The sequence below is a fragment of the Pipistrellus kuhlii genome, unplaced genomic scaffold (assembly GCF_014108245.1).
Source record: "Pipistrellus kuhlii isolate mPipKuh1 unplaced genomic scaffold, mPipKuh1.p scaffold_m20_p_6, whole genome shotgun sequence".
Classification (NCBI taxonomy): Eukaryota; Metazoa; Chordata; class Mammalia; order Chiroptera; family Vespertilionidae; genus Pipistrellus; species Pipistrellus kuhlii.
Window position 1 is genome coordinate 33,629,691 of NW_023425562.1, and position 14,259 is coordinate 33,643,949.

The 14,259-nt window shown below is 41.0% G+C and overlaps 1 protein-coding gene across 2 annotated transcripts in view; it reads right to left on the reverse strand.

The window, feature by feature from the left end:
- Positions 1-11,589, reverse strand: part of USP14 (ubiquitin specific peptidase 14) — a 30,711-nt gene extending 19,122 nt beyond the window's left edge. The window contains exons 1-4 of one of the 2 annotated variants that reach the window (XM_036418478.2): positions 11,330-11,589; positions 7,448-7,593; positions 4,274-4,306; positions 81-185 (exon numbers count right to left, since the gene is read on the reverse strand). In XM_036418478.2, the coding sequence (XP_036274371.1) occupies positions 81-185; positions 4,274-4,306; positions 7,448-7,593; positions 11,330-11,345 (300 nt within the window). In that variant the 5' untranslated portion in view covers positions 11,346-11,589. Of the gene's footprint in view, positions 1-80; positions 186-4,273; positions 4,307-7,447; positions 7,594-9,016; positions 9,155-11,329 lie in introns of those variants that run through there. The other variant, XM_045574143.1, reaches the window with a different exon arrangement.
- Positions 11,590-14,259: the final 2,670 nt, after the last annotated feature.

Below are 14,259 nucleotides of genomic sequence, written 5' to 3' on the forward strand. Positions count from 1 at the left end.
TCATGTGCTACTTTCTGAAAGGCACTTCAGTAACTGTACTTCTGAAAAGTAGTGGTTATATAAAATGTGGTTTGTCTTACAGCAGATGCTAACTGTTCTTCCGTCATATCTTCTACGAAGACAGTTTTAGCTGAGGGTTCTTCAGGAAGTGCATCTGCTGATCCCATCATTAGTAGAGTTATTCCCTGTTTGATAGAGATACAAAATAGATTAGCACTTGTTAGGCCTCTAGGTGGGAAGAGGAGTGACTTGAAATAGATGTGCATTTCTTTCAGGGTAATGGAAATATCCTAAAATTAGACTGTGGAGATTTCACAACTCTAGTATATATACTGAAAATTACTGAGTTATCAAAAAAAAAATTTTTTTAAGTACAAAATGTCTTCTTCAGGCCAGAGGTAGCCAGCTTATTGGCAAAGAGACACAAGGAAACTTTTTAGTGATGGAACTTCTGTATCTTGATTGTGGTGTGGTTAAAGGACTATACAAAATTAACCAAATTCATCAAACTACACACTAAAAAAAGGTAAATATTGCTCTATAAAAATTATAAATCAATAAAGCTAAAGGAAAAAATACTGTCACAAAGTTGAGAATGTTTACATACTACAGAGAAGGGAATTCTTCAAATGATCGTTAACATTTAATGGTACAATTTTTTCCCATAACAAATAAATTAAGCCTGATAAAAATTTTTTCTATAAGTATCTATTATGTAACTATAACAATTGTTTACAGTTGAATAAAAATATTGAGAACATTTAAAACTCCATTACTGGAAAACATCAAACCAAACACATAAGTTCAAGATACTCAATTTTAGAATTCCACACATTAACCTAACTGAAAACTTATATTCAATACATATGTAACAATTTGTACAACAAAAGACCAATAAAGACACTGTCACCCTGAATCTCATAATTCCCTGAAATGTGAACAAAATTTTACTCAATATCTTACTGGAAGGTATTAACACATGAAACAAAGAAAACGGTACAGAGGTTTAGAAACAATAACAACAGAGTGAAGGTTTAACAAAAAAATAAGATAAAAATAAAAAAATGTTTACATTAGGATTAAAATTAGTAAATTAATAAAGTCGTTGAACTCCAATAACCCTCCTCCTATCACCTGTTATTTTTACTTAAAACTTATCCTATATAATAAAAGCCTAATATGCTAAGTGTCCAGGTGTCTGGTCAGCCATTAATCCGATCAAAGCATAACATGCTAAGGCTACTCAACCACTCGCAATGACGAGCACTGAACACTAGGGGGCAGACGCTCCAACCGGTAGGTTACCTTGGGACTGAGACAGGCTAGACATGCCCTGGAGCCCTACTGCAGTCCATCCCCAGCTGGCTAATCTCCCACATCCCTCCCTAGCCCCAATCGTGCACCAGTGGGGTCCCTTGGCCTGGGCTATGCCCTCTCACAATCCGGGACCCCTTAGGAGATGTCAAGGTCTGGTTTCAGCCCAACAGCAGAATAACCAGTGACTATGATGCACACTGACCACCAGGGGGCAGACGCTCAACACAGGAGCATCTGCCCCCTGGTGGTCAGTGCGCTCCCACAGGGGGAGTGCTCCTCAGCCAGAAGCCAGGCTTCTCAGCTGGCGAGTGCAGCGGTGGTGGCAGGAGATTCTCCTTCTCCCATGGGGAGCAGGCCTAAGCCGTCAATCAGACCTTCTCCAAGGGCTCCTGAACTGTGATAGGGTGCAGGCCGGACTGAGGGACACCCCCAGAGGGCACAAATTTTGTGCACCACGCTTCTAATTATAAAATAATAGCAAAGCAGTACTAAGCCATCACTAAAGAATCTTTTTCCAAAGACAACTAACTGTCTTGGGAAAACCATGTATTTAAAGAATATATTAGCAATAGCCAGTTAGGAAATACAATAAAAAAGAAAGAATACCAACAAATATCTAAAAGAAAACTAACAAGAAACATGTAATAAGAATATAATCATGGCCCTGCCAGCACAGCTCAGTGGTTGAGTGTCTACCTATGAACCAGGAGATCACTGTTCCAATTCCCAGGCAAGGTACATGCCCAGGTTGCGGGCTCGATCCCGTGTGGGACATGCAGGAGGAGTCAGATGATCAATGATTCTCTCTCATCATTGATGTTTCTCTCTCTCTCTCTCTCTCTCTCTCTCTCTCTCTCTCTCTCTCTCTCTCACTCTCTCCATCCCTCCCTCTCCCTTCCTCACTGAAATCAATACATATGTACGTGTGTTTGCGCGCACACGCACGTGTGCACCAGAATTTCAGGCCCAGTGCATGAAATTCGTGCATAGGGGGATGTCCTTCAGCCCAGCCTGCACCCTCTCCCATCTGGGACCCCTTGAGGGATGCACAACTGCCCATTTAGGCCCAAACCCAGAAATCCCTCTCACAATACAGAACCGCTGGCTCCCAACTGTTTGCCTGCCTGCCAGCCTGATAGCCCCTAACCACTTCCCTGCCAGCCCAATTGCACCTAACTGTCCTCCCCTGCTGACCCGGTAACCCCTAACTGCCCTCCCTTGCCAGCCTGGTCGCCCCCACTGTCCTCCCCAGCAGATCTAGTCACTCCAAATGCCCTCTCCTGCTGCCTGGTCGCCCCTAACTGCTCTCTCCTGCTGGCCTGGTTCCACCCCCAACTGTCCATCCCTAAAGGCCTGTTTGACCTCAACTGCCCTCCTCTGCCAACCAGGTCACCCCTAACTGCCCTCCTTTGCCAGCCTAATCGCCCCCAACTGCCCTCCCTTTCAGGCCTGGTCCCTCCCAACTGCCCTCCCCTGCTGACCTGATAGCCCATAACTGCCCTCCCCTGCCGGCCATCTTGTGGCAGTCACCTTATGTCCACATGGGGGCAGCCAAATGGAGGAGTTGGGAGTGATGGTCTATTTGCATATTACTCTTTTTATTAGATAGTGTGTGTGTGTGTGTGTGTAGTATGCCAATCAATTCAATTTAAATTTAACATGCCAATGCCTTAAAGATGCAAACTACCAAAATTGATATAAAGGAAATATACTATCTGACAGTCCTTCATTTATTTAAACACACTAAATTCTTTTTTTTTTTAAATATATTTTATTGATTTTGTACAGAGAGGAAGGGAGAGAGATAGAGAGTTAGAAACATCAATGAGAGAGAGTCATCAATCAGCTGCCTCTTGCACATCCCCTACTGGGGATATGCCAGCAACCAAGGTACATGCCCTTGACCAGAATCGAACCCGGGACCTTTCAGTCCCCAAGCCGGCGCTCTATCCATTGAGCCAAACCGGTTTCGGCAACACACTAAATTCTTAATTAAAAGTCTTCCCACTGTATGAGAAAACATTTGCTAATGGTAAGGATCTGATTAGGATTTAGTTTCCAAAATATGCAAGGAACTCATATACCTCAAGACCAGGAAGACAAACAATTCAATTAAAAAAGGAAACAAGGACCTAAATAGATACTTCTCCAAAAGAGAATACAGATGGCCAACAGACACATGAAAAAAATGTTCAAAGTCACTTCATCAGAGATGCAAAATAAATTTCAATGAGTTATCTGACCTTATACCTGCCAGAATGGCAACCATAAATTAATCAACAAAGAAGTGCTGGTATGTGAATACAAATATACTTTATTTTTATAATCTAGCCATGAACATTGGAAAACACATTTTTTAAGTGTTTTCAACGGCTAAGAAACATTAAGTTCCATGAATCTAACAAAAAAAACATGCAAAATCTCTCTGCTGAAATGAAAAACTATAGCTCTGCTAAGAGAATAATATAAAGACTTAAACAAAGAATTAGACCATATTTAAGGATTTTAATACTCACTACTATTATGTTATGCATTCTCCCCAATTGAACTAGTAATTCAATGTAATCTCAAACAAAATTCCAGGAGTCCATTTGAAATTGACAGACTTATCTAAAATTACACAAAAAATTCAAAGGAGCTAAAACAGTTTCAAAGAAAAAGTTGGAGAACTTACACTATCTTATTTCCAGACTTATAAAGCTTTAGTAATCAGAATATGGTAGTGGTACAAGTTTAATCTAATATATATATGAAACAAGAGGCCAAAAACAAACATACGATCAATTTTCAAGGAAGGTTCCAACACAAGTCAATGGGAAGAGGAAAGTATAATATTTTCCACAGATGTTGCTGAAACAACTCATTGAACACATGGAAAAAAGGACATTTGGAATATATTTCAAAATAATAATTAGGAAATTACATTATAATAAAGTGTTCTTAGGATTACACTTACATTTTTTATTTTGATGTTTCCCCAATCATCATCCTGTTTTAAAGACAAATAAAAAACTTTTAATCAACCCTGTACAATCCGAGCATATTCTAATAATCAATTAATTATAAGCTACTCAAAATTTTTCTGTCAAATTTTAATTTAAATTATTATAATCAAAGTATTTTTTAAAAACACATGCAATCCTAAAGATACTGTCTATTAATTGCTTAAACTACATAAGACACAATCTAAGACAGTAAACCTGGCAGCACCAAAAGTCCTAAAAAACACCTGATTGATGACAAATGAAAAGTGCTAATTTCTGCATGTTCGTTGCATGTTTGGAATCAGCAGATCCAAAAACTACCTTAGGTGACAACAATGAAGAGTAACATGAATAAGGTCTACATAATTAGGGCAATTCCAGAATTTATCATTCAAATCTGGAGACTCTTGAGAAAGTGCTATTAAAAATGGTTCCAGGAGAGTAAACAGGACCACCCAATGCAAAGTAACCCTTAATAATACTTGTTCTGTCCCATTTCACATCTATGAAACAACCAATACTTTTACTTGAATATGTTCAATTAAATCAAAATTTTTTTCTTAATACCATGAGTGGTTCACAGATATTTTGGCCTACTAAAGCCATGTATGCCCTTTTCTATACAGAATAAAGTCAGTTCTATATTACTCCATTTTTTTTGAGGAAAGTACCAGGCACTCAATTTGTTTCCCTTTGTGGGAGTCACTAATTATCTCTCCAGACACCCTGCTTCAAAGTGGCACAATAACTTCCTAAAGACTCTCCTCCTCACCTGGCCTGGTGGGTCAGTGGTTGAGCATCGCCCTATGAACCAGGAGATCACAGTTCGACTCCTGGTTGAGGCACATGCCAAGGTTGCAGGATCAATTCCCAGTAAAGGCTGATCAATGATTCTTTCTCATCATTAATGATTCTCTCTCTCCCCCTCTCCCTTCCTCTCTCTGAACTCAATACAAACATATTAATAAAATTTTAAAAAGACTTCTCAGTTTAAGGGCTACTACTGCTAATCATAAGTAATAATAACTATATATGCCCCCTAAGAGAACTTACTTACCCAAGGTCACAAGAGCTGGGAAATGAACCCAAATCTACTTGACTTGTACATATTTCCTCTTGGTATCTTACTTAAAACTCTATAATGCTATTTTCTCATTTATAAAATATATAAAATGCAATTATTTTCATCATTTTTAAATATATACAGATGAGAACTTTTTTAAATAATAAAAGCCTGACACAGAGTATATATTCAATAAGTGATAGTTATATAGTAGGCAATTTCATTTAATTAGCATTTTTCTATAATTCCCTATAGTACTACACCAGTTTAGACATGCCTTGTTTTACTAACTTTGCTTTATTGCACTTTGCAGTTATTATGATTTTTACAAGACCCTCCTCAAGTGAAAATTTGAAGGCTCAGAAAATTATCATTTTTTAGCAATAAAGTATTTTTTAACTAAGTATGTACATTTACTTTTCTAAACAATGCTACTGCACACTTAATAGACTTCAGTGCAGTGGTTTGGAACCAAACCAGCAATATCTCTGAGGGATGCCTGCACTCAGCTCAGCAGAAATTATCCTATATAATAAAAGGCTAATATGCAAATTGACCAAAGGGCAGAATGACCAGTCACTATGATGCACTTTGATCACCAGGGGACAGATGCTCAATGCAGGAGCAGCCCCCTGGTTGTCAGTCCACTCCCACAGGGCGAGTGCAGCTCAGCCAGAAGCCAGGCACATGGCTGGCAAGCACAGTGGTGGTGGCAGGAATCTCTCCTGCCTCCGCAGCGGCACTAAGGATGTCTGACTGACGGCACTGAGAATGTCTGATGACAGCATCAGTCAGACATCCCCGAGGCTCCCTGTCAGGGAGAGGGCACAGGCTGGGCTGAGGGACCCCCTCGAGTGCACAAATTTTGTACACCAGGCCTCTAGTCAATGACTAAAAGTTCATACTGCACTTGGAGGGAAAATAATGTTTCTTCACCAACATCTGTTTTACTACCCAGTTAACAGGGTTAGCCAGCCCTTATCTCTATAGCTCTTTAGCATTCCATATCTAACTCTTGAAATATGTCTTTAAAGCTATATTTATACAGTATTATAAACAAAAATGAAGAAAATACCTTCGCATCTTTTTTTGTGGTCCTTCCTCAATGATTCTAGTAAGCTTGGACTCTTAACTGTAGTCAATGTGATCATTCCAAGGGAAATTTAAAAAATTTAATTCTCTATTTTTTTTTAACAATTTTTTTTTTCTCCCACCTTCAGATAGGTGTTAGAAAGCAATAACTCTTAATAGACTGTCAAACTACAGCAGAAAGGAAAGGAGGTTGGGGGGAGGGGCTGTCAGAGATCAATCGAAGGACTTATATGCATGCATATAAACATAACCAATGGATACAAGACAGTGGGGGGGGTGCAGATGAAGGCATATGCTGGGGGGTAGGGAAGGCTGGGGGGAGGTCAAAAGGGGAAAAAAGGAGACATATATATTACTATTTGTAATACTTCAAACAATAAAAATAAATAAGTAAGAAAGCAAGCAATAACTCTTAAGAGAATGAAGTTCTTTTTTAATGGGTAGGATGCAAGAAAAGCAACAGGAAAAAATTAACGGTTTTCCAGTATTTCAAAACCAGGGCTTGACCTGACTCCCATGATCCACAGAGATATTCATTAATATAGTGCATTTGAAAAAAAAAATTTAGTGATGCTTTTATAATATAATGTTTGAAATGGCTACAGTGTTCCTCCTTACACTAACATGAATAAAATAGTTATAATCCCTTACTACATACTCACCAAATTAAAAAACCTCATATGCTACATTCCACTAATTATATAATAATCCTATATAATAAAAGGTTAATATGCAAATCGACCAAATGGCAGAACGACTATTCACTATGACGCACATTGACCACAAGGGGGTGGGGGGAGTGCTGCTCAGCCAGAATCCAGGTGCAGCAGCGGTGGCAGCAACTAAGAATGTCGGACACCCCTGAGGGCTCCTGGACTGTGAGAGGGCGAAGGACAGGCTAAGGGACGCCCTCCTGCCCCTGCCTTGAGTGCATGAATTTCTTGCACTGTGCCTCTACTAGTATATAATGAAAATATGGACTACATTTTACCTTCAATGTTCCTCCTTTCACCATAACTTTCTGTCTGGATGGCTGGACTCCAGTCAGTGCAAAAAGCTGAGCCTTGAACACCATTGGAGATTCATCAGTATTCAATTCTACACCTTCAAATTTCTCTTTTCCCCACTTCACAGTAACTGCAAACAAAACCATAATTTATTGTTTTCATTTATAAAATAACAGGACTTTGAGAAGGCTAGTTCTTGAAAGCCAAATGATGTCATTCATCTTTTTATGTTCATAATGCCTATACTAAATTAGAAGTGACATAAATGCAGTAGGGTCCTGAACAAAATTTAACTGGATCTAATCCAACTTCTCATTTGATAAGAAAACCACAGTTAAGAGAATTTGGTTGACTTACTACTGTAAAAAAGACTACTTGGTAAATATTTTAATAAAGAATCCTGTATTAATAATTTCTACAAAATATGATCACACTGAAATATTTCCCAGAATAAGATTCACAGACTTCAAAATGTATTTAATTAAGAAGTCATTAAAATCTACATATTGTTGGAATAGAGGAGAGGTAATTGGAGAGAAAAAAAATTGGGGAGATAAAAGCATATTTAAAACAAGTTAAGAAAAAAAGATTCTGAATTCTAAGAATTGAAAAGTGTGGTTCCTGGGCACAAGATGGTCAAATATTATTAATTGTATATTTCTTTATTTGTATAAAGATATAATTAAATCAATAAAAAATATTGAAATCTTACTTCACAGCCATTCAAATATCCATTTAGAAAATAATGTGGTGAAAATTGCTAATAAGACTATAAAATGGTGCGGGCATTGTGGGAAAACGTATTGCAGTACCTAACAAAATTAAACATAGAATTACCATATGATCCAGTAATTCTACTTCTAGGTGTACACCAAAAAGTATGTAAAGCAGGAACTGAAACTGGTATTTTATACCCAGCATTATACACAGTGGCCAAAAGATGGGAGCATCCTAAGTGTCCATCAACAGATAAATGGGTGAACAAAATATGGCATATATCCACAATGAATATTATCTGTAAAAAGTAATGAAATTCTTACACATGGTACAACATGGATAAATCTTGGAAACAATATATACGGTACTAAGCGAAATAAGGCAGACACAAAAGGACAATTATTGTATGATTCCAATTATGAGGTACTAGAGTAGTCAAATTCAGCAGCAGAAAGTAGAATGGAGGAAATAGAAAAGGGAGCATATTGTTCAATGAAACAGTTTCAGTTTAGAAACTTGAAAAAGTTTGGGAGGTGGTTAGTGATGATGATTACACAACAATGTGAATGTACTGAAAGCCAAAAACTGTACACAAAAAATGATTAAAATAGTACATTTTATGTTACATATACTTTATCATAAGAAAATTTCAATCAGCCAATAAAAAACTTTCAATTAGTCTAATAAAATAGCTAATTTTTGAAATATGTAAAAATAAATAAACTCAAGGATATAGTCTGTTTCCACTAAAAACTTTATACCTATTTAAAATGAGAATCTCACAACTGTCAGCTGTCTGATTTCCAATTACTAAAATCAGAATATGAAAAACTGACCCTGTCTCCAAATACCAATTCTTTCATCAGTTCAATTAATATATTCAGCATTCACTCAATGATAAGCCGAGTAACAAGCATTAGAGAAGACTCTATGAACTTATGTATAGTCTAACAATAGTGAAATGGAGAAGAAAAGGTTAAAATAACCTGGTTTGAACATTAGATTATGCTGGCAGCAGCAGGGAAATTAAAGAGGGTACAACTGTAGACATTGAGATAAGCTAAAAACATAATAGTACAAGCAAAATATAGGACTAAACCAAAACAATTTAGAAGAGGAATCTATCCGAAATGTACTTCGCTGTGTCACATGGGCAAGTTACTTAAACTTTTTTGCTAACCCATAAAGGAGAATTAGACCCGCATTTCAGGATTATGTTGCAGATTGAAACAGAGCCACATGTACAAAAACACTAGCTTTGTACCAGGCACACAGGTGGTCACTGAGTTTTGTGGCACTTACCTTAACTATATAAAAATCTGGATACTTAATTTTCTACCAAAACTTATGAAATAGTACTTAAAATGTTCTTCTTTTAAAATAGGGCTTTTTGCAGAACCTGAAAATACAGATTCTCAATACAGAGATGTCAAAGGAAGAAACCTTACAAATCGACTTCAATTCTTCTATTTTGGAAAGAAGGGAAAATTTGACTGAATATTTAAGAAGGAACTCAATTTTTAAAATCGACAGCTTGGTGAATATAGGCATATTTTTAGGGGAACAAGAGAGGCTGGTTTTAGCATAATGTGTATCTACGTGTGTGTTTAAGTATTAGCCTACGGTGGGATTTATCAACATTAGTGCTCTCTCAACTCTATACTGCATAAATGTATTTCAAGTGTGGTTCTACTGTTAATTATTGTGTCATTATTCCACTGCTAATAATTACAGAAATAGCTTGAGCAATCACTACTAAGCATTCAATCGAAGAACCTAGATCAAGAATCCACCTCAATGTAAAACATTACTTTCTTATTCCCTGTCTTCCTTTTAAAATGCTGAACCTTCAATAAAGGAATTATGATAGTCAGGGTATGGCCAAAGTCAACAACTGAAGCCACCATGTACATCTTAGCTGCCATCTTGAATCAGATTAGGAAACAGGAAGGTCCATTGATTAAAAATTTGATCACATTGCCGAAACCGGTTTGGCTCAGTGGTAGAGCGTCGGTCTGCGGACTGAAGGGTCACAGGTTCGATTCCGGTCAAGGGCATGTACCTTGGTTTCGGGCACATCCCAGGTGGGGGGTGTGCAGGAGGCAGCTGGTCGGTGGGGGGTGTGCAGGAGACAGCTGGTCGATGTTTCTCTTTCATCGACGTTTCTAGCTCTATATCTCTCTCCCTTCCTCTCTGTAAAAAATCAATAAAATATATATATTTTTTTAAAAATTTGATCACTGGCCAATCCCTTTAGACTACCTACCATCAGGCAAAAAAACCGACAAATGTCAATCAAAAGGAAATGATGCTCGCGTATAGGTGTCACCTATATACTCATCTACTTCCCAAAGCTAACACCTTGGCTCAGTGGACAGAGCATCAGCCTGCGAACTGAAGGGTCCCGGGTTCGATTCCAGTCAAGGACATGTACCTTGGTTGCGGGCACATCCCCAGTAGGGGGTGTGCAGGAGGCAGCTGACCGATGATTCTCTCTCATTGATGTTTCTAACTCTCTATCCCTCTCTCTTCCTTTCTGTAAAGCATCAATAATATATTTTAAAAAGAAAAAAAACCACACACACACACACACACACACTTTGAAACAAAACAGAAATGAGTACAAAAGAGGGGGTTTTGCAACAATTCAACGACAGGTAAGCGAAGGAAAACCCCATGAATGGAGAAGGCTAATAATCATCCATCTCAGGTCCCTCCTGGGCGCCCCCTTCCCCCGCCACCGCCGAGGAGCACGAGGCAGTCCCCGGCACCCCAGCCGGGCCCGGGGCCCAGGACACCCCTCCCCGGCCCCGCTCCCCGGGCAGGGCAGCCAGCGGCAGACACTATTCTGCAGAGTCACCGCTCCCCGAGCCGGCGCTCCGGCTCCCCGGCTCCACGCCCGCGCCCGCCGCACCCACCGGCGGCCCGGGCGGACAGCGCTCCCCCGCGGGGCAGGGCGGACGGGCATGGGGGGGAGGGAGGCCAGCCCCCTCCACGCCGCGGCCACCCCGCCCACGCCTCGCGGCCCCTTCCCGGCCCGGCCGGCCCCTCCCCCGCCCGCGCCCAGCCCGGCGTCCGCCCCGCGGGCCGGGCCTCTGACAGGCCCGGGGCGGGGGCCCCGCGGGGCCGCAGGCGCGAGGGGGGCTCACCGGAGTACAGCGGCATGGCGGGCTGCGGGGCGGCGGCGGCGCCGGGCGGCTGGCCTGGCGAGGGCGGCGAAGGGAGAGGGACCCGAAGAAGCGGTGGCAGCAGGCGAGAGGGCGGCGCGGGCTTGGCGGCGGCAGCTCGGGAGCGACGACAGCTTCATTCAAACCGGCCACTAGCGATGACGCAGCAACACGCAGTTCGCCCGCGGGGCCGGGGGCGGCGAGGAGCCGGGCGGCGAGGCGGGGCCTGGAGGGCGGAGAGCGGGCGCGGGGGCCAAAGGCCGGGAGGGCGGAGGCCGGCGGAGGGCGGGCGGGCGGGCGGGCGGGCGGGCGGGCGGGCGCGGCGCGTGGGCTCGCGGCCCCTGCGCCACTCAGCGGGGCGCCTGCGCACTGCGCGCCGCCTCCCCGCGCCCGCCCCCCCCCCGGCCACGTGGGCTTGGCCCCGCCCAGCCTGGCGGCTGGTGCAGTGGGACCAGGATATTCCTGCGGCTTTTTAAAGAGGTCTCCCCCCACTTTTACAGAACGGTGGGTAGGTGGAAGTCGGGGTTTTTTGTTGTTGTTAATGCAGCCTCAAATCGTTCTGTTTACTGAATGAAAATAGCCCTTCCCTTTAAGGATTTTTGTGGCAAAAATAAACGTGACCAAGTTTGTTTTAAGCACATTACTAACGTCTAGCTTCATTGGGGGACATAGGGATCTGAATGTAAGATAAACGGGGCAAAGAGAGGGTGTGCAGTATTGCTAATAACTGGAAGAAAGCATAAAAGAAAATGTACACAGCTGGCCTTCCTCAATGTCAGCGGGAGTTACTGATGATAGCAACCTTGCCCCACGTACCATACACTGCTAAGCCCTCATCTGCGTGTGTCTAATGGATAGAATCTCCTGCTTAAGGTTGACTTCTTTAAATAATGAATATGTTGGTAATAACTTAATTTAAATAAAAATAAAAAGTGTAAAAAAAAAGGCTAAATATCAGAAAGTGAATTACCTACAGTTTATTGATTAGAATGGCCCCTCATCATGTGGTCAACAGAAGTTGTATCCAACTTTAAAGTCTCCATTTAAAGCTCTCTCAAACATACTTAAAGCCTACTCGTGCAATTATCCTTTTCTATCAAGTAGCATTACATTGTAGCTGTTTGCTTCTCTTATGTAATAAGTATATATTGAATGCAAGATACTCACTACAGAAACTGTGGATACAAAGATGAATCAAACAAAAGTTCTGCCTTCATGAAACTGAAAATCTACTAGGAATGCTGAAATATTGGCACACTAACTACATGGGTCTCTGAATTAGTCAAAGCTCTTGGCTAGAAACAACAGAAGCCAGAGACAAAATTGATTGGCAGAATGTAGGGTAAGCTAACAGAATCAATGGGAAAAGCAGCAAACCAAGCTTAGATATTTGTATAGGAACCAAGGGATATGGGCACCAGGGAATATGGACAAAGTCATGTCACAGGAACAGCCTTGGCCACTTTGGCCATCACCTCCATGACTAATTACCAATTCTTTGTCTACCTCATACCCTCAAGATTCCATAGCCCGAACAAGAATATATAGTTGGCCAATGATGAGGAAAGGATGCCTGGCTCTGCCTCCCACTCAGACACATTGGGGTATAGGAGGTGAGCTGCCCCAAAGGGTAGGGCTATGTATTAGTTTCCTATGGCTACTGTAACAATAACTATAAACTTAGTGGCCTGAAACAACACAAATTTACCACTTTACAGTTCTGGCCTACAGAAGTCCAAGAATGGTCTTAACCTTAAGGAGCTGGCAAGGCTGCACTCTTTCTAGAGGCTCTATATAGAATTCATTCCTTACTTATTTCCAGAACCTAGAGGCTGCCCACGTTTCTTGTCTTATGGCCTATTCCAGCAATGGCACTACTCCAGCCTCTGCTTCCATCCTCACAGCTCCTGCACAGGCTCTGAGCCTTTGTCTCCCTCTTGATTTCATTTGGCCCCACCTGGATAATCTAGGATACTCTTCTCACCGTAAATTCATACTTGATTATATCGGCAAAGACCCTTTGCATAGAAAGTGGTATATTCACAGGTTCAAGAGATTAGGACATGGGCATCTTTTGAGAAATATTATTCTGCAATATATAGTAAAAAAACAAAACAGACAAAAGAAACGGGACTCTTTCCCCCTCCCGACATGGGAGTCTGTATTTGTTCTTCAATAAATTTCCACCTTTGCCAAACCGGTTTGGCTCAGGGGATAGAGCGTCAGCCTGTGGACTGGAAGGTCCCGGGTTCAATTCCGGTCAGGGCACGTATGTACCTTGGTTGCGGGCACATCTCCAGAAAGAAGTGTGCAGGAGGCAGCTGATCCATGTTTCTAACTCTCTATCCCTCTCTCTTCCTCTCTGTAAAAATTCAATAAAAATATATTTTAAAAATATAAAATAAATAAATAAATACATTTCCACCTTTGCTATTTAAAAACAAAACAAAACAAAACAAAACAAAAAAACAGCAAAGCCCTAGCTAGTTTGGCTCAGTGGATAGAGTGCCGGCCTGCGACTAAATGGTCCCGGGTTTGATTCTGGTCAACCGCACATGCCCAGGTTGCAGGTTCGATCGCCAGTAGAGGGTGTGTAGGAGGAAGCCAATCAATGATTCTCTCATCATTGATATTTCTAACTCTCTCTCTCCCTCTCTCTTCCTTTATGAAATCAATAAAAATATATATATTTTAAAAACCACCAAATATTGACTATACTTTCTTATAGCAGCTATAAAAATATAATTTTAATATTCCTATGTCTTTTTTCCTCTACTAAATTATAAACTCTTGGAGGGGAAAAAAAAACACCCTTAAATAATTTGGGAAGTTATATTCCCAAATATTATGTATATATGTTATGTATATTCCAAACTATTTAAATATATGTAAATATGTGTAATATTTTTATG